The 18,345-nt window shown below is 40.6% G+C and overlaps 1 protein-coding gene across 1 annotated transcript in view; it reads left to right on the plus strand.

The window, feature by feature from the left end:
- LOC308125838 (cadherin-7-like) overlaps positions 1 to 18,345 on the plus strand; it is a 112,260-nt gene that overhangs the window by 56,785 nt on the left and 37,130 nt on the right. Inside the window, exons 4-5 of the mRNA XM_080489852.1 lie at positions 2,858 to 2,977; positions 16,766 to 16,933. Coding sequence (XP_080345978.1) covers positions 2,858 to 2,977; positions 16,766 to 16,933 — 288 coding nt within the window. The remainder of the gene's footprint in view (positions 1 to 2,857; positions 2,978 to 16,765; positions 16,934 to 18,345) is intronic.

An 18,345-nucleotide genomic window follows, 5' to 3' on the forward strand; every position in this document is an offset into this window, starting at 1 on the left:
TTGTGCTTTAACTATAGCAACAACTAGCAACGATCTACTGAGCCACGGTCTTTACATGTTATAAATGTGTACTAAGATTGATCGTCTCCCTTCGCCTAAACAAACAATATTGACTGGCTTGACCCAAAATCTTACGGCCAGCTGATGATGTCGCATTGGCAAATAACTGTTATTATTACAAACAGATGTGCCCATTATATAATACTAATGCATGAAATTGGACTTGTGGTTGTGCAGATTTTCAATTAAGTAAACAATTACTTTCTTTATTTAATGCAGACGGTACAGCTAAACATTCAACATAAGGACTGGCAATATTATAACAGATGTAATGGACAATGTACTGCATGCTGAGCTGGAGCTAATTTGCAGCATATTTCTCTGATTAGACTTCAAATTCTATCGATGATAAAGCAAATGGATAGAATTCAAGAAATGTGTACATTATTTGACTGGTTAGTGGCTTCGTGCATTGGTCTCGACTACCGTTGCCTGTTAGCTTTAATGCTGACAGGTCAACTCGGTGGGAAGCTGCCTTCAAGGTGACAATTTAACTGTAGAACTTATTGACACAGGCTAACTATCAGCATTCGACACAGAGATCTTCTGAGGCGGGAGGGACAAACTCATTTTAGTTCAAGGACCAAGTTCAACCCAAACGACCTGCAGAATGTATGAACAAGCATAGAGAAGTTGACATTCAATTAAATATCGTGTCACAAACTTTAGAACAAAGACAGCATGCTTTAAGATAAATAAGGTCAATTTCAACAATATTATTAATGTTGCCTCTTCGTGCAAAAACACGGTGAAAGGTTCAAAAACCTCTTCTTCGTAAAGATTCGAATTCCTCTCTGCAAAGCTGTTATTAAAAGCCTGCTGCTTCCCCTGGCACACAATCCCTGCAGCTCTTAGCGTGCATGCATTTATAAACTCACGCTCACAGTATGGCTCTGATGGTGATGCCACTTTATTAGCTGTAACGTAGTTAGTGTTCGCTGATCTCTTGGCTCTTGTCTCAGTGTTGGATTGTGTCTCAAAAAACCTGTGTGATCATTTATTTAAAAAAAAAAAAGAAAACGAAAAGAAACCTATGCTACTTTATTGGACCAAAAGCTGTATATTTCTTTGTTGTTTTTTTTGTCCACTGTCATCTTGCGGGCCAGTTTAGATCCTCAAGCCTTATGTTGACAACCCTCGTTACATGTCATGATGCTGGATAATATGAGAATGAAGAACTAAACTCTGACTGATCTTCTCAAATGTGTTTAAGCCAATGTTTTTGCCCGGCAGAGCTTACAAATAGAAATGAACATAGAGAAACACATCCTCAGTAGTTCATTTAAGATTAATGGGCAGAGTTCCTCTTTAACGGTTCATTAATAATTATTTATCGACAAAGAACAAGATACTCTCTTTAGTGGCTGATTTACTTTTAGGCATCTTGGTATCAAGGGAAGCTATAATTTGGCCTAAACACACCTTGAATTGATAAACCATAGAAGATTGTAATTAAATAGCACATTATTATTTTTTTTTTTAAAAAGCACTTTATTTTGTATTTCTTTCTTCAACAGATTTCAAATCTACAAGTAGTTTGATGTGGGCTCAGATTCATTAATTGTTGTTATCAGATACATCCTCATTTATATCAAACGTTAACTCAAAGCCCAATTCGTCCTACCTGAACAGAAAACATTGTTTTCGTGGCTTTTTATCTTTTCACTTTACTAGGAGCAGAGTAATGCCTTTATTCAGTGAGAAGGCACCACAGCGAGTGTCTTACTGTGCACCAACACCAGAATTTGACAGAGCGTCGTAAACAAACAACACTTTCAATGTTTGTGCTACAAGGCTGCAGTCCCGCCTCTCGCCTTCAGATATCATTTGGTTTTCATAGTTTCAATTTCCCTTCTGCAGTGCAGCGTCTTTTCCACAAGCAGTTGGTGGACCCTAAATCTGTGACTGGATGGGCGACCATCTGTGTGCGGTAACAGCCTTTTTAACAAATTAAAAGTTGTATTTTTTTTTTTAGGGAGAGAGAAAGAAATAAGGGGAAAACAAAATGTTTCGAACATGTTTTTTTTTTCTTTTTTCTAAAACTTCAATCCATAGATATTTATTAGTGGCTCATTAGTAGAACAAAAGCTACAGTGGTGACATTGCTGAAGGACAGATTCAAACTCAACCCAAACAGAGATACATTGTAATTCAGCTTTACCGTTTTTTTATTTGTTTGTTTGGTTTTTTTTTATTTTTTTATTCTAGGGTGAAGTGCTCCTTTAACATGCACAGATGGGCTGCAGAACCCATTTGGCTGGTGAATTAGAATCAACAGACTGAAGTTACCAGAAAAGAGGCTGCTAACTGATCTGCGTGATTCAAATGGAAACAATGGAAACAGAATGATCTGTAAAAGCTCGGTGTTCCACTTTAATCCCTCTGTAGCGAATGACGGCAACAAGCGAAAGTGTTGTTTGTTTAGCTGTGTTTTGAGACCAGGAGCCAGAACACGGCACATGTCAAATCTTTTCGCTTTTTGTTTAAGGATTCTGTGAAAAGGAAAAAAAAGAAAAAAGAAAAGCTGCCTCAAAGTCACTCAAGACATTTTGTGTAAAAATGAAATAAATTAAAGTAAACAGCAGGACTATGACAGGACTCAGACTGATGACTAATGAGATTATTTACTGCCTCAGAAGTTACATTTTTATTGCTTTATCCCCCACATTTTCCATCTCCTTTCAAGAAGCATTGGTCACACGCGCCGCTGATATGCCGACTGTTTCCACATTTAGCTCTGTTTGACTTGGCATGTGGATGTTGTCTTGGAAACTAATGAATGGCTGTCTGCCCACAGGAACCATGGTAGTGCAAGTGGCAGCCACAGATGCAGATGACCCGACGTACGGGAACAGTGCCAGGGTGGTCTACAGCATCGTTCATGGACAGCCGTACTTCTCGGTAGAGCCAAAAACAGGTAAGCACAGACAGATTTGTTCATTTCATCCCACCAGTTTTACAAATGTGACACAACATTCTCCATGTAACCCTGGTGGGGTAGATTTAGTTTATAGTTTTTAAAATATAAATAGATTTTATTTATTTTTTTCCATCTTCTAGTAATTTAAGTGTTCTCTACCAGTTTACTGTACCCTTGCACTGTTTTGACATTGTGACGTGTGTGAATTTGTGATATTGCAAAACCAGAGGCATGGGAGGCAACAAGCAAAGACCTGATATGTTTTGACGTCGGATCGTTCAACATTGTTATTGCAGTGTGTCTCAGATACATTAAACCAATGTCCTGAAAGTTAGTAAATGTGAACTTTCTATCAAAGATTTTTTGTAATTTTTCGAGATGTGACAGCACAAGAGAGCCTTTAAGTCACGTGTTCTTATTTGCTCATGTGTTTGCCATTAAACAGTTAAAATCTTCGGGCTCAAAAATCCCTGAAATCTCATGTTTATCATGTTGAGTTTTTTTACCCATGCATTTCTCATGACGGCTTGCAATCAATACTTTACATCAAGGTGTATTTTGATCCCCGCCTGAACAAGAGGCTAATGCCACATTCTTCTTGAGATCTTCAAGAATCTTTCCTTTATATATATCATAATATCGAGCACGCAGCACGAGTTTGACCTTAAAAGAATAAGCAGCCTGTAGAGATATGTATACAGCACAAAAGAGAGGCTGCCGAGTTTGAGGCCAGATGTTTTTGGACTTTGGGCAAAGAATGTTGGAGATGAAGCAGGTCAGGAGTGGATGAGGGGGACGAGTGAAGATTCATGGACATATTGATGCATCGTTGGTTTAAGGCAAAATACAAACTGTGCTGTCCCTCGAAGAGAGCAGCCGGAAAATTTAAACAACAGCCCGAGGATCAGGCCGTCAGTGCAATACCTGGTAGCTAAAAACAGTGGAGCAGAGAGAGATCAACACTCCAAATCACATCCTATCTTTGCTATGTAAAGATTAGAAGAAAACAGTGATTCTCATTGAGGTCATGTCATTGACAGAACCAAGAACAGATAATTGACACAGTTTCACATGTCATGCTTGTTGTAAACGTGAAATCAACATTCATAGCTTCACTCATCATCGGGAGGCTAACATTTGTTTTTAAAGTATTCCTTAGGTACAGCATATTCAGTTGCACTGAAGTGTATTTGAAGTGTATTAAACTGGCCTTTCATTCTGTTACTGACTCTGGGGCCTCAGTGCCAACGCACTATTGACACTCTCTGGAACTAAGATGGCAGGATTCAAATTAGAAAACTGTTAAAAGCCTGAGAAGAAGGCTAAAAGAGCCAGAGAGATCAAATGTGGGGTAGCTTGTTGACTTTGGGGGGCAGTATATCCTGAGAAAGTGCAGCGGCAGTCCTCACTACATCTTCATCGCTGGCTCATTAGCCACTGCCATGCCGAGGCTCGGCAACTTCATGTAAAGCACTCTTGCAAGAAAACAGAAAAATATGGGCCATCCCATAATATCAGGCTTCATCCTCAGCTTTGAGAGCAACGCATACACACACGCGGGGATTTTATGAATGTACTTCTGATTCATGAACTGGTGAAAGCCCCTGCAATGCAGGGATTTATGCCGCTTATTTTTCACGCCCAGGCGGACACAGAAGTAAGAGGGATGCTCGACAAAACAAACCCCACCGTGACCTGCGAGGGTTCACTGTAAACATCCATTGAGCTTAACCAGCAGAAGAAAATGGGACAGGCGAGGGCAGTTAATGTATAGCTCAACAGATTAGATAACCAGATTGTGTTGGCGTTATGGAGATGGTTTCTGTGAAGCAAGGCAAGTGAAAATCTAATTTCATCAACACATTCATCCGCAAAGCCCCCAATCTTCCACTGAATCACTGTGTTGTTTTTCACTTTCTGCAGACCTTTGACTAATGAAGCCTCCCGCTGAAGCTTTCATTAGTCAGGATTTCCATGTTGCCATGTTTTGGGGTGAATATTTACATGTTTCATACACTCTGAATGGGAAGAAGAAAAAAAAGAAGTTCCTCATTGATACTCCAGCAGGTCCACCGGGATTCTTTGAGTCTGAATCTAATCACGTTGCGCTGAAGCTAAAACCTCTGTGAGCTAATTAATGTGTTAAAATGCTGTGATCACCTTCTCCATCATCAGTTTTGTGTCGGAGCTTCTGGAATTTATTCTTCAGTGTTTTTCTCAGTGCCTCCAACGTAGAGTGTGAACAAGCATCTGACATCCATAGGTGGTGGATCAGATCCTTTACTTTTCATTAAGAAGTAGCTCCTGTCTCGAACAAGCTATTCCAAATTTAGCCAGCTCTGATTTTAATTTAACACTGACTGCTTTCTGTACGCGGATATAATCCATCAAGCAAAAGGCCTTTTTCTTTTTTGTAATAAAAAAAATAATAATCCCAATAACAATGTTTCATTTAGTTTTTAATAATATCTGTAATGCGCCCAGTGTCTTGACCGCTGCGTTTCTTAGATTTGAACTTTGGGCACATTTTGACTCTATGGGCCTAATTTACAAAAATCAGGTATTAATCATGCATTAAACATGCTCATGTGTATACATTGTGCTTTTAGTTCGTTTATGTTTTGTGGGTGATGGACTAAGCAAGATACCGTGATCGTCATCTCGCGCAAACAGGAGTGTTTGCGTGTATTAGGCCTCTGCTAGAAAGTTACCAAACATAATGTAGCATTACTGCAAATAACTCTGAATGTGGGGAAAAAAAAGGAAAAACTCAATAAGGTAGGTGATCCATCATGAAGTCCAAGCTGTGGAAGGATAAAAGATAAAGAAGAGATTTAAAAACAATTGCAAGACGAAGACGAAGGAGTACAGAAAATCCAATATATCACGATAAAGTCCTCAAATAAAAGTTGTGAGGAGCCAGATGAAAGAATGTAGCAATAACAGCTGCATCTCTGCTCAAGGCTGCACCGAATAGACGTTATTTTAAGTGTTTGTCGAACACATTCTTCAATGCGCCTGTGTAGTAGATCAGCTTTCAGGTGTGCATGCATGAATTTAGGTTTACATACTCTTACTTTTTCAGTAAATCCCGCCGGATGACTGTAACAACAACATAAAAACTCCCAGAAGATCAGGAATTGGTAATGTTGGAGCCACATTATTACTCCTGCACCTCCTTTTCTGATGTGAAACAACTTGTGGTGACCACAAAATGTCTCAGATGAAGAGGATCGACTCCCTATAAAAACATACTGGCCTCATTTAAATGAATGAAAACACAGCTGTTCTAACTTTCAAGTGAATTGATGCAACCGGAATGTAAGAAACACGATCATATTCCATTTCAGCTCAACAGTGGTCTTTTAAAGAATATAATATTAAAAAGTGAAGGCATTAGAGGGGCTATTAACTATTCTGCCTCGGGCATTCATTAAACCTGCATTAATTGATTTTTATGGCCAATTAGTGGCCGCACAGCAAGCTGCAAACACAGCATATGCATACATATTTCCACCTTTTTTTGCTAAATTCTCCACTTTGTACGCCAACCAGTTTCTTAGCGAAGTCGTCATCACGAAGTCTTGATGAAAATAGCTTGCTCTTTATGTGATAAATCCGAAGCAATTTTCCTATTTCAGTGTTAAAAATATGTCTTATGTTCAATGAGTAGATACAGTGAGAAACACGCTTTTTTTTTTTTTTTCCAGCTGTGTCATAGAAACACAATGATTGCACTGATTTTGTCAGAGTGTGTGCATATGTAACACATATCCGGTGCCCGTTGCTATTAGGAGGGGTGTGGAGGGTGGTGGTGGTGGTGGTGGTGGTGGGGGGGGTTAGTCACTTACAAAGCTGCAGTGAGGAATATCTGCCAAGTGAGTTTCAGGTTTTAGCCTGACAAGTTGCTTAGTGCAGCTTTAAAGTTAAAACCTAAAGTACACAGATAAATCCCACATTGGTTCTCTTTTTGTTGAACGATGGCTGGTTTATTAACCAGCTCACCTCGACACACACACTCACTCACACACACACACACACACACACTAAAATGTCCATCCAGATACAGGCTTTTGGGCCTCTGCCAGCAGCACAGCTCTCTGCTGCCCATCCCCGTCTGACCACGACTGATTATACTTGGCTCTCTTTCCATGCACGTAGAAGGTGATTGGATCTCGTCGTTATGAGATGCGATATCGGTGTCAGAATTGAATAGCATGGGTGGCCGTTGGAGAGGTGCGACTCCAAGTGGGACTGGATTCAGGCAAGCGTGAAGATTTGTTCTCTTGTTTTACGGGAATAACCTTAATAACAACCAAGCGCAAAAATATGAGTTATAGAACAGTTACTTGTGTGCCAGGGGGGAAATTCTGCACTCTTTTACAGCACCATTGTTCGTGCCTACAAGTCCCTGTTGGTTTAATTGAAGTTTCCGGACTATTTTCTTAGATCCCCCCCCCCCATTATTGCCCTCTGAAAAAGTGTGAGACACAACTGTAATTGAGAGAAATATTAGGAAATGTTCTCTTGGTTACCTTCTTCTTCATCTTCATTTAGTTATCTTTCAAGAAGAGCTACTTTGGGGAAATAACAATTGATGCTGCTAAAAAAAAGAATGCTCTGCTGGTTCTCTCCAGAAACCAATCACGTCGTGTGACTCAGCCCTGAGCGCTGTAGTACCTTTTGTATTTATTGTGCCCATTTGGATTTTTTTTTTTTTTTTTTTAACAGAATCTCAGCTGTTGGCATGAAACCATTAAATTTGTTAAATTTGGACAATATCAACGATAAGTTGTACAAAAGATCAAACTGGTAATTCAGATAATTTTTGCTATTTTTTTGTTTTTGCTTTTCTGAAGGAGAAAAGTAGAAAAAAAAAGGTCTAAGATTCTGAGAAAACAATGGGCCTCATTCATCACATCGTGCCCAGTAGAAATTTCTAAAACTGGCACAGGACTAATGAAAATGTGACCGCTCGCCTCTGGCTCTTCAACGATCTTTAACAAAGTTTGTGGCAACACTTCCACTCATCGATGACTCTTGAATGAGATTTCATGAGACCAATACCAATTAGTGCGAGAGCCGACATTTACTTAAGTGATGCTCAAACAGCATGTCCACCCCATAAAGTCCCCATTATTCTCATATCATGTCTTTTAGACCCTCTGCTCAATGGCCGCAGCTCACACATCCACAGCCTCGGCTGACAATTTTCATTAAGCTAAGTGGATTCTTTAAATCCCAAGGTTGATATTTCCCAAGCTTTAATGGGTTATGATTACTTAATTTAAGTGGCCTGTGTTCTTCCACAGTCAGTTGTCTAGCTGACCAGAATTACATCCACATCTGAGCAGGTCTGCACAGGCTACAAATCACACGCCTCACATGCTGAAAAGCAACCGGCACAGTGGATGAGACGAGACAGAGAGAAGTCATCAAATGCCAGTCTACCTACGTTTTGTCTTTTCCATTGAGCTGCCGGTGTCTTAAGGCGTTTGTCATGGCTTCCTCTGATCTTAGGAGTGACAGTCCCTCACATGAACACATTGACATTTATTTGCATCTTTGCTTTGCCTGATTTTATAGCTCCCCAAAAAAGGGATTTTTTTGGGGGGGGGGGGGGGGGGGGGGGGGTTTAAACAGTTTTTATGTCAAAACTGTCACGAACACAGTATCAAAGAATATGCTTGCAGCAGTTAGCCTACCTGTTTGAGTATGTCTATGTAATGTTTAGCTGGAATCACTTTCAATCAGCTCAACAAAACACAGTCACATTGTCTTGTTTGTAAAAAATACCATATGTTATAAGCTATATATATATATATATATATATATATATATATATATATAATTGAAATACACATGTTTAGAGCAAAATTCACTGTAGGTGGAATAGATAACAGGTGCTGACAAGAATATAAAAAAAAACCTAAATGTTTTGAAAATGAAGCCTATAACTCATAAAAAGTGATTTTTATTGTTTTTGCATCCTGTTGTTAATACAATATTAGGAAATCAACCAAAATAGGAATGTATGCAACTGTTCAGCCAGACATAACTGCTGAGTGTGAGACGAGTCATGTGGAGTGGTGGTGAGCTGGGTGGTCAAAATGTGGCTCAAGCTCTTCACTTGACATCTTCTCAATAATTCAAAGTTGTTCTCTGGTATTTTTCCCCGTGCTGGATAAAGGCTTGACCCCGACCATCAGATTTCTCCTTCTGCTGACTCCCAACCACTGCTGTTCAGTTTCGCCCGCCCAATCCGAGCCCCTTCACCCTTCACCACCTCACACCAGAGGGACTCATCACACCACCTTGTGGTACAACCTGGTGTTACAGCACGACTGTCTGGGTCGAGTTGGGCAGGATGCAAAGTGTTGTTTCCTCACAATTCTTTTAGCAATTTTTTTAAATGATGTCAACATCAAACTGAATAAATTATACATTCAATGAGACACGATTATAACAGTATAATTCTAGTATTGGGTCAATAAGCTTCTTCTTCAGAACATGGGAATCTTTTTATTAAGTTGTGACTTTTACTGAAAAGCACTCTCTGCACATTTTGCACTTTTGATCATAATGAAATATGATAAAAGCAGATCTGCAAGTGAAACAAAACTTGGTAGATCGGTGAATATGTAGATCTGTAAATAAAAGGAAACTTAGTACATCAGTGAAATCTACAATATTTCTCACTTGTACTTGTCTTATCTTTATCTTACTTATTAAATCGGGGAAGTCAGTGAGCTTTTTATTTGAAATCCAAAAAAGTCCCTTTTGTAATCAATAAAGTTGTTTGAATCTCTATGTGCATCACTCAACATCCTCAGGTTTCACAGTTCATGAATCCATTGCTCACAGTAGTAATTTCCGTCACCCCCTCGACTGACGGCAAATTCAACTTCGCTCCTACAGGTGTGAAGTGCTGCGCTCCGCTTCTGTACAAGCTGACTGTGGAAGAGACCGCATTGTTTGTGTTAACTGTTAGTTTTTAACATATTGTCAATACCATGCATCTTGCAGAGTGCACTCAGGGGGTGAGACGGCGGCTTTTAGACAGCAGCACAGGATTGAGTGTTGTGGGATGAGCTCTGTGCTTTTGTCTTTGTAAGTTACTAATTAGTCCCATTTGCGGCACACGCCTGGGCCATAGCAGAGGGTGACTTTGACAAAGTGCCTGAGCTGAAATACACTCTGAGCTCCACGCCGCAATACTGCGCTAGCGATTAAGTGGAAGAGGGCTAATGGTCGGGGGAGGGGGGAAGGGGGGGGGGGGGGGGGGTGCTTGTGACCTGGTGCTAGGTGGGTAGCATCCTGACTCTCTTTCGACTAACAAGTCTCTTTACTCTGATTCTTAATCCCAAATTGAATCTACAAGGTGCCCTTGGGAGAAATGCTTAATCCCAAATAGCTCCAATAACTTCCAAGCGGCGTATAATGTCGACCAAATACATAAGATGGCGTTCCTAAAGGTGCTTGGTGACGACAGCATTTTGTAATATGTAGTGATTGATGGCTTGCAGTTTAGTTTGAAGGTGAAGCTGAAATGGTAACGCTGTTAAGGAGCGTGTTCTAATTGATGGCAGGCTCAAGGAGCTTGGAACAGCTGCCCGCAGCTCAGTACACCTTGGCTATATAGCAAGTCCTTTAGAGACAATTATTCGTGCACATTAACACAGCTCAGCATGTGTGCATGCTCACTAACTTCAATAGCTGGAATAACAAGAGAGGGAAATGCCAGGTGTGGGAATGGGAGGATTAATTACCTTCTGATGGAGGGGGAGGGGAGTAGTTAGGATGTGACATGGCATGCCTTTCAAGATGACATGAGTCTGACTATGACAAGCACACAGGTGACTAAGCTTTGTGTCTTCTCGGACTAAGAATCTAATTAAAGTAAAATGGCTCAAATGAATAGGAAAAGGCCATGTCCAGTGCGTGCGCGCTCGGAAGCGGCGGGTCTGACACCGAGGTCAGAGGAAGAGGCACTCGCTGTGGTCAGTCTGTGATTAAGATATTAACATGGACCGTGTGTGCTTTTCTCTCTCCGTTTCTCTCTCCGTTTTTCTGACTTTGTGGCTTTGCACGGGCTTCTTGGTGTTGCGGCGGCTGCACTGAATCAAGAGCATTACAGCTGAAGGCTAGATATAAATCTGGCTGCCTCCTGCTGTTCAAGCAGGTAATATAGAGACGGAGGTGCAATCTTTTTTTTTTTTTTTTTTTTAATTCCAATCGCAAACAATACACAGATTTGATTGTGTGCACAAACAAGCACATTTCCTTTCGGCTTAGCGGTGCAGATGAATGGACCCTGCACCTTGTAACACAATGTGCATAATGATTTATTTTTGAAACACCCTGATCCTTTACACGATCACCTCATGTGGTCGTCTAACACTCGCGGAACCCCGCGTAGCTATAGTGACCCGTGATGAGAGCATGATGCTTGAATGTCGCTCGGTAATAAACTACCTGGGCAGCAGGTCTTATTCTCTGTTTGTATGGCCTGCTTTTGTGTTACGGGATCTATTCCTTGTAAGTGGGTAGCCTGAGGCTTCAGCAAATCACATACTGCACCTTTCATGTTTAAGTGTTCATCACCTTCATCAGCGCCGCTCATGGCTGCACGGCGAGCCAGAGGGTTCCTCCAGAAGTCTGCACTTTTATTTCCTCTTCACAAGACAAATGTCAAGTATCTGGGCTTTAGCAGGGAGCATGGCCCACCCGTCTGCCGCCAGTGGTGTGGAGACAGCTAGATAAATGCACGGCTACAATGCGTCTGGCTTGCACCGGAGGCAAGGAGTCACGGCGCGATGCGAGACCGCGCCGCGATAGCGACAGAAGGATTTTAATCATCGCCTCTCCCCAGGAATGACACAAGCTCCACACGGGGTAACAGAGATAGAGAGCGAGGGGGCTGGCACCCAGCAGACAAACAACATCCCCACAACACTGCCATGTGGATTAGTGGTGTCGCTCGGCTAGAAGTATGTGTGCTCCTGGCCAGCCGAGAGGAGAAACATGTCACTGTTTTCTTTCCTTTTTTTTTTTTTTTTTTTTAGCTCGCCGGAATCAGGATTCATGGCATCATTAACCACAGCCAATATCTCTCAGGCTCTAATGCACCAAGCTGATATTAAATAAGTATATCAATTGTGTGTGAAGCCTATCTATGGTTTAGTGAAGGCATCCATTTGTCTCACTGCTGGCTGCACCAACTTAACATGGTTTTATTTCACCTTTTAAAGCCATCCATTGCAGCTGTTATTACAATCCAACCATTTTCCCGCTTCCTCCCCAGCTTTATTTCTCCTGAAATGTTTTAACGGCGCCCCTTTCAAGTCGAGACTTGCTTAGCCTTGTTCTCGTGTTGATGGCGTATGGAGCAGAGAACAAGTAAAAAAAAAAAAAAAAAAAAACTTTTCTTCTGTTTTTGTCTTGCTAGTATATAGGGAGTCTTGCTGGATTGAAGGCTTGAAGTAACCTTTCTGATGCAACTGAGTAAACAGGGTTCATAGGTTGTCACTGCAGCGAGCACCAGAGCAGTGGTAGTGCTCTTTAATTGGCTACGAGGTTACACAGTGGAGGAGGCCACAGAGAAGTGATGAATGGATGGATGGAGGAAGGATGTAAGGGATAAACCGAGCAGATGGGTGCATATCCACCGCACAGAGATAGATGCCCAAGTTCTCAGCATAACAGCATTAGGCTGTTAGAAAAAAAAAAAAAAAAAAAAAAAAAAGAAGAGGAACAGATGACATGTTTTGACTTTGTCGGTGAGGCTTAACCAAAGGAGAGAAAAAGCAGCTGTGTTTTTCCTCTCAGCTGCATGACAATGTTCATACAGCACTGTTCATTATTTCATGCCAGCCTGAAACAGTTTGTTTTTTTAGGGCCTCAGAAAAGGATTATTGCTTTATTGACCAGCATCATCCCACTGTAAGCCCACGGGGCAGAGACTTTAGAGAGAAGAAGTGGACAGCTCACTATAATTTAGCTAACTGAGCCATTTACTTGGAGCGGCCAATAGTAGTTTTCACTTAAAGATGCTGTAATGACATTGATAAAGGATGGCAGAGAGAGAGAATTAAACACTTAATGGAATTGTTTGTTTTCAAGCACGACCCACGATTGACGGTCAAAAGGCATCTTCAATTTTTTTTTTTTCTCTTCAAGCCTTTTGACCCACTTTTCTTGATTTGTTCGTCCTTCCTTCTTTGTCTTTGGAACGAGGCAAATTGGAAATTATGTGTGTGTGTGTGCATGCACTTTTACATCTAATTCTCCTGAGAATCAGACTTAAAATCCTTGCTCAGGTTAAAGCAAGGATGGGGATTAGGTGAGGTACACGGTGATGCGAGATGTAGCTTTAGGTGTGGGTGTGTGTGTGTGTGTGTGTGGCATTTCACATTAACTCCTACATGAACTTAATAAAAAAAAAAAAAAAAAAAAGAAAACCTCAAGTACTGTTTACTGCATTACAGCTCCACTAATTAAACACTCTGACCGCATCCATAACCGAGGCATGTCCCGGGTGCTGCCCCCCCGGCCAATAACATCTTAGTTTAATTCATGTGACCTGCTTCATCTTTACTACGTCGTACTCTGGTATTGGCAGTGAGCACATCCAGCATAACTTCCACAATATGAGCAGGGTCACATCACAAACGTATTGTACCGAGATGAAACACCAATAAAAGTTGGCTCCTCCCTGATGCCGCTCCGATCATTTTATTAAGCACAAGCTTCTTGTGTTTGCTTGGTAGATTGAAGAGACACGACGGGATAATAAATTAACTTTATTTTTTCAATATAAAAGTCTGTGCTTTGATATCGATTCACTGAGGATTACCCCGTTTTTGAGACAAACCTAAACATCAGTGTTGCAACAGTTTATGCATCAGCATTGTCATCCAAGGTAGCACATTTTGATTAGATTCACAAAATAAAACACAACGTAAAGTCTATTTTTTTGTATATTATCATTTTTATTTCAGAATGCAGGAAATCCAATGACAAAATAGAAGATATGATTTTTGGATCGCATAATGTTGAAATGTTCCCCTCATCCAGGTCAGTTTTGTGTGAATAGATATCAAATGTAGTTTGAACAGTTTAGAAACATATCTTTGCTTTAAAGCAAAGGAAAATGTGTAAATGTCATTTCTAAGTCATTTTGTCTCGGTTTTACTTGCCCCTCAAATAAAGTGCATTTGACAGATTTAAAATGTTAATGTTATGGGGGAATGTTGGCCTTCAGGCCCTTTCCCCTTATTAAATACGACCGTCATTGACTGCTTGGACACCTTTCATCACTTTACTTTTGTTATGTAGCATAATCACACATCTATACAAACATCCATTCAGAAATAGTGTAAAAGTCGAGTTTCACAAACATAAATATCATCTCAACCTTGCCTCTGTGCTTATTTGAGAATTTATGCATATTAACTGCACGGAAAACAAAAACATGAACCGGCTGCACTCCTCTCCAGTTGAACCTATTGAACTTTGCCACCGTCCACGACGTGCTTATGTAATTAATTTCTGTTTCGCAAAGTAAACGTTCGTCCTTGTCCCATAGTACACCTCTCTTCAGAGTTTCTTGGGCTTTTTACTAATCCTTCTGGCAAACAAACAACATCCCCTCCTCAGTGGTGGCAATAAGATGTTTCACGTTACACCGTCGATGACCCGATGTCTGTATTGTTTAGTGCCGCATGAATGAAAATGGATATAAATAAATCCTCTTTTGTGGAATGTACAAACATTATTGGTGTTTCTATGTATGAAAGCAAGACTTTTTTTAGGATTCTGTCAGACAGGTGATGAGCACATACGTGTCTTTCTTGCCTCTCTGGCGAGATTGAGGTTATATTACTTTTAATATAAAGGCTTATGTGAATTTTTGTCAGGTGCCGGTGTTGGGAAAAGGGCCGCTCTTTGATCAGCTTCATCAGGCTGTGCATGCGATAAAGCAACTAAAAATGATTAATTCATTCAGGAACTGTGTGCCGTGGCTTTGTGGGGCTCTTAATGAGTAATCTTCTATGTTCTGGAGGAATCTTTAATAAGTGGCATTTAATGAATGAAACACATTGTGTGGCAAGTCATTAACTTGCAACAGTGATTGCTTTTGAAGGATTAGGACTCTTTTCTTTGCATTTAAATGTGTGGCGCTAATTTTCTTATTTATTTTTTTTTCCTCCGGTATTGTCATCTTCAAGAGATTGAGATTAGGGAAATGCCAATAATGGAACGATTTTCACTGTAGCGGCAGTCTGCAGCAGCTCCGGTGCAAACAGACAAATGCCAGTCATTTGATGCCAGCGTTGTCACATCTGCCATCTTTTTCTGATCAATCGTGACAGGAGGACAGACAGATAATGCCTCCCCTGGCGGCTAAACTGTCCCTTCGCATGTGCTCACTTCGCTGACAGCGTCTTAATGTTAACCTCATCATATGCCAGACTACTAAACTGTTTGGAGTGACAGCGTATTTGAGGACACACAAGAGTCACAAATCACTGCCGGTTTCTAAACGAGGTACCAGACATTACGGTCATCCGCCTCAATTCAAGGTGTTTTCCTAATTTTCACCAAAAGATGGATGTGACAGCTTTCTTCACTCAGATTTTTAGATCGTCTAATTTGACTTGAACGAAGAATTTGACACTTAAGTGTTCGACTTGCCAACCAGTTTCGTCTTGTTTGGGCTTAAATTGTGATTTCTTTGGTGTGTGCGGTAGGACTTTTTAGTGCTTTTGGACTAAAAGTCCCTCACAGTGAACTGGAGGCATATAAAGCTCCTCAGCAGAGTAAAAGCTTTGATAATAATCAATCATTGTGAAGGAAAAACAGAAATACACAAGAAACATTTGTGAAACAAACGTTTGACCTGTCACAGAGAAACCCGAGGAACTGTTTGTCTCTAAAGTTGATAATAAGTGAAAAATAGTGAGATGATTAAATGTGTAGCTAAGTAATAATTTATTAAAGCTCTTATGGCACCAACAATGTGATTCCTTTGGCAAATTTGAACATAATGAACACAATAATGAAATAGTTTCCCCAATAGTGTAAAACAAAAATAAATGGCAAAACTTTTTTTACAACCATATTTGAAGAGCAAGTGCTGCATCATATTTTTCCTCAATGGATTATTTTCACTGGACCATTTCTATTTTTGATATACAAATGCCGCTAAACCTCCGTAAAAAACAAAAAGCTATTATTTGCAACAAACGTAGTCTCATTCATGCTATATAAATTATGCTTTAATTTATATTTATGGTACAGTTATTATATTTTGTAATGGTTCTTTTTAATACTACTTCAATGATGTAATTACGTTATTGGGAAAATCTTATTGCGACAATGACTCGTGTATCGTGTCACACTAATGGCTAGTTATTACATCATTGTATTTATTATATTTCAAAAGGACAAACTTATATTTTTCGCTGTTTTTTACCTTAAAAGTACCTGTTGATTCAAGTTTGTCTAAACTATTGAGGAAAAATGAAATTTTTTAAATCTGACTAATAAACAATTAAACTTGACTGCAACTGTAAACATGAATAAATGTTAGCGAGCGGAGTAGAGCGTGTTCACGCATGTTTAAATAGTTAGATTGGTTAAATGAATATTACGAAATGTACCGCAGTACCTACAAGTGGATGGTGGATTGACGTTTCAGACGATTTCAGACGATTTCAGACGATACCGCCGTGATGTTCTTATACAGTATTAAATCCTTTTCCTCTCTGACTCTTTCATCAGGTGTCATCAGAACCGCTCTGCCCAACATGGATCGGGAGACGAGGGACCAGTATGTGCTCGTCATTCAGGCCAAGGACATGGTGGGCCAAATGGGCGGCCTCTCCGGCACCACTTCCGTCACTGTCACGCTTACCGATGTTAACGACAACCCACCTCGCTTCACTCACAGTAAGAGTTTGTTCCTGATTGTCGCCGACGGGTTGATTAAGCTTGTGCATGCCATGTTCAATAGCTACTCAGCAATCAAGATAAAACCACTCATTGCCTTTATTTCAACTTTTTTTTTTTTTTTTTTTTTTTGTAGTTTCACCTGAATGGGGCTTTAAAGCTCTATTATCCTCAGAAAAACGATTTGAACTCGGAGAACCGAATGAGGGCTTACTTTACACTGTATACAATGAATGAAAAAAAATCCTTGTAAAATATTACATTAGCTGTATTCTTGAACAACAAGCTGCAGCAAGAATTATTTCTTCTGGAATGTGTGGTCAAACGAAGTTGAACTAGTGATAGTTATTGAGATAGTACTCAGACATCTTCCAAGCTAAATACACTCAATAAATCTTTACCGTTATACTTCATCTCGCCGGTTTTCTAAGATTATGTTAGCTGTGTTCCCGCTGCGATTCCCTCTTTATCTTTCCTACTTCCCCGGATTTGTATATTCAGCAAACATTTGGACTTTTGCAACCAAATTAGAAAAACCAGCCTTCCCTGCAAGGTGTGCACCTCCCTGCTTTCCTCTTCATCAGAGCCGGTGTGTGCTTCGGCGTTGGAAACCAGGATCAATCAGGCTCCATTTTTTTGTTGTCAGCCTATTTCACGGGCTGCTAATGGGTTCCAGGCCGGGCTTTAGGATTCAAAGACATGCAGTGCTTCTCATGATAATCCGAAGCGCCGGCAATCGGTTTACCGCTGATAGCCCAACCACTGTCTGGCTGGTGCGCTCGCCACTGGACTGCCATGAAGCTGAGTCAATTTGCTGGTCCCTTGGGGGAATGAAAGGTTCAAGTTTGCACAACAAGTCATCAATGTCGTTTTTAACCCAGTGGTGTCACGCTGAGAAGAAAGACACTTTGGAGGGGTTCTGGGCTCCGCTCCCGCTGTCGCGTTTATGGGGTCATGGGTCAGAATCGATACGCTATTATGGAGCATCAGAGGCGATAGAGTCCAGGAGCAATAGCTAGTTCAAGGGGGAAGAAGCCAAGGTTAGCAGTGTGTGTGAGGACAGGCCTCGGGGTGTGGAGGTAGAGTGGAGGGCAAGTATGTAGGTGCAGGGGCGAGACGGAGAGAGGAAAGCAATTTTTTTTGGTCTTTTAAAGAGCCGCTATTCCACGGCAAATTAAAAAGCCATTATAAAGATTACATGGCGGCAAACAATGTCAGGCAGATTAGCATTTAGACGGTGGCTGAGGGAGACACAGTGAGGAACACAGAAAGGTCTGGTAATGAGCTCTGCCATGGTGATTGGGGAGATTATGATTATGAATATGATTCCCCTCTTTATTCTTACAAGAGTGCTTTAAATCCGAAGGGTCAAACAAAAGCTCAGGGAACACAATGGAAAGTTTGAGAGTAAT

The sequence above is a fragment of the Lipophrys pholis genome (assembly GCF_963383615.2).
Source record: "Lipophrys pholis genome assembly, chromosome: 20".
NCBI classification, from domain to species: domain Eukaryota; kingdom Metazoa; phylum Chordata; class Actinopteri; order Blenniiformes; family Blenniidae; genus Lipophrys; species Lipophrys pholis.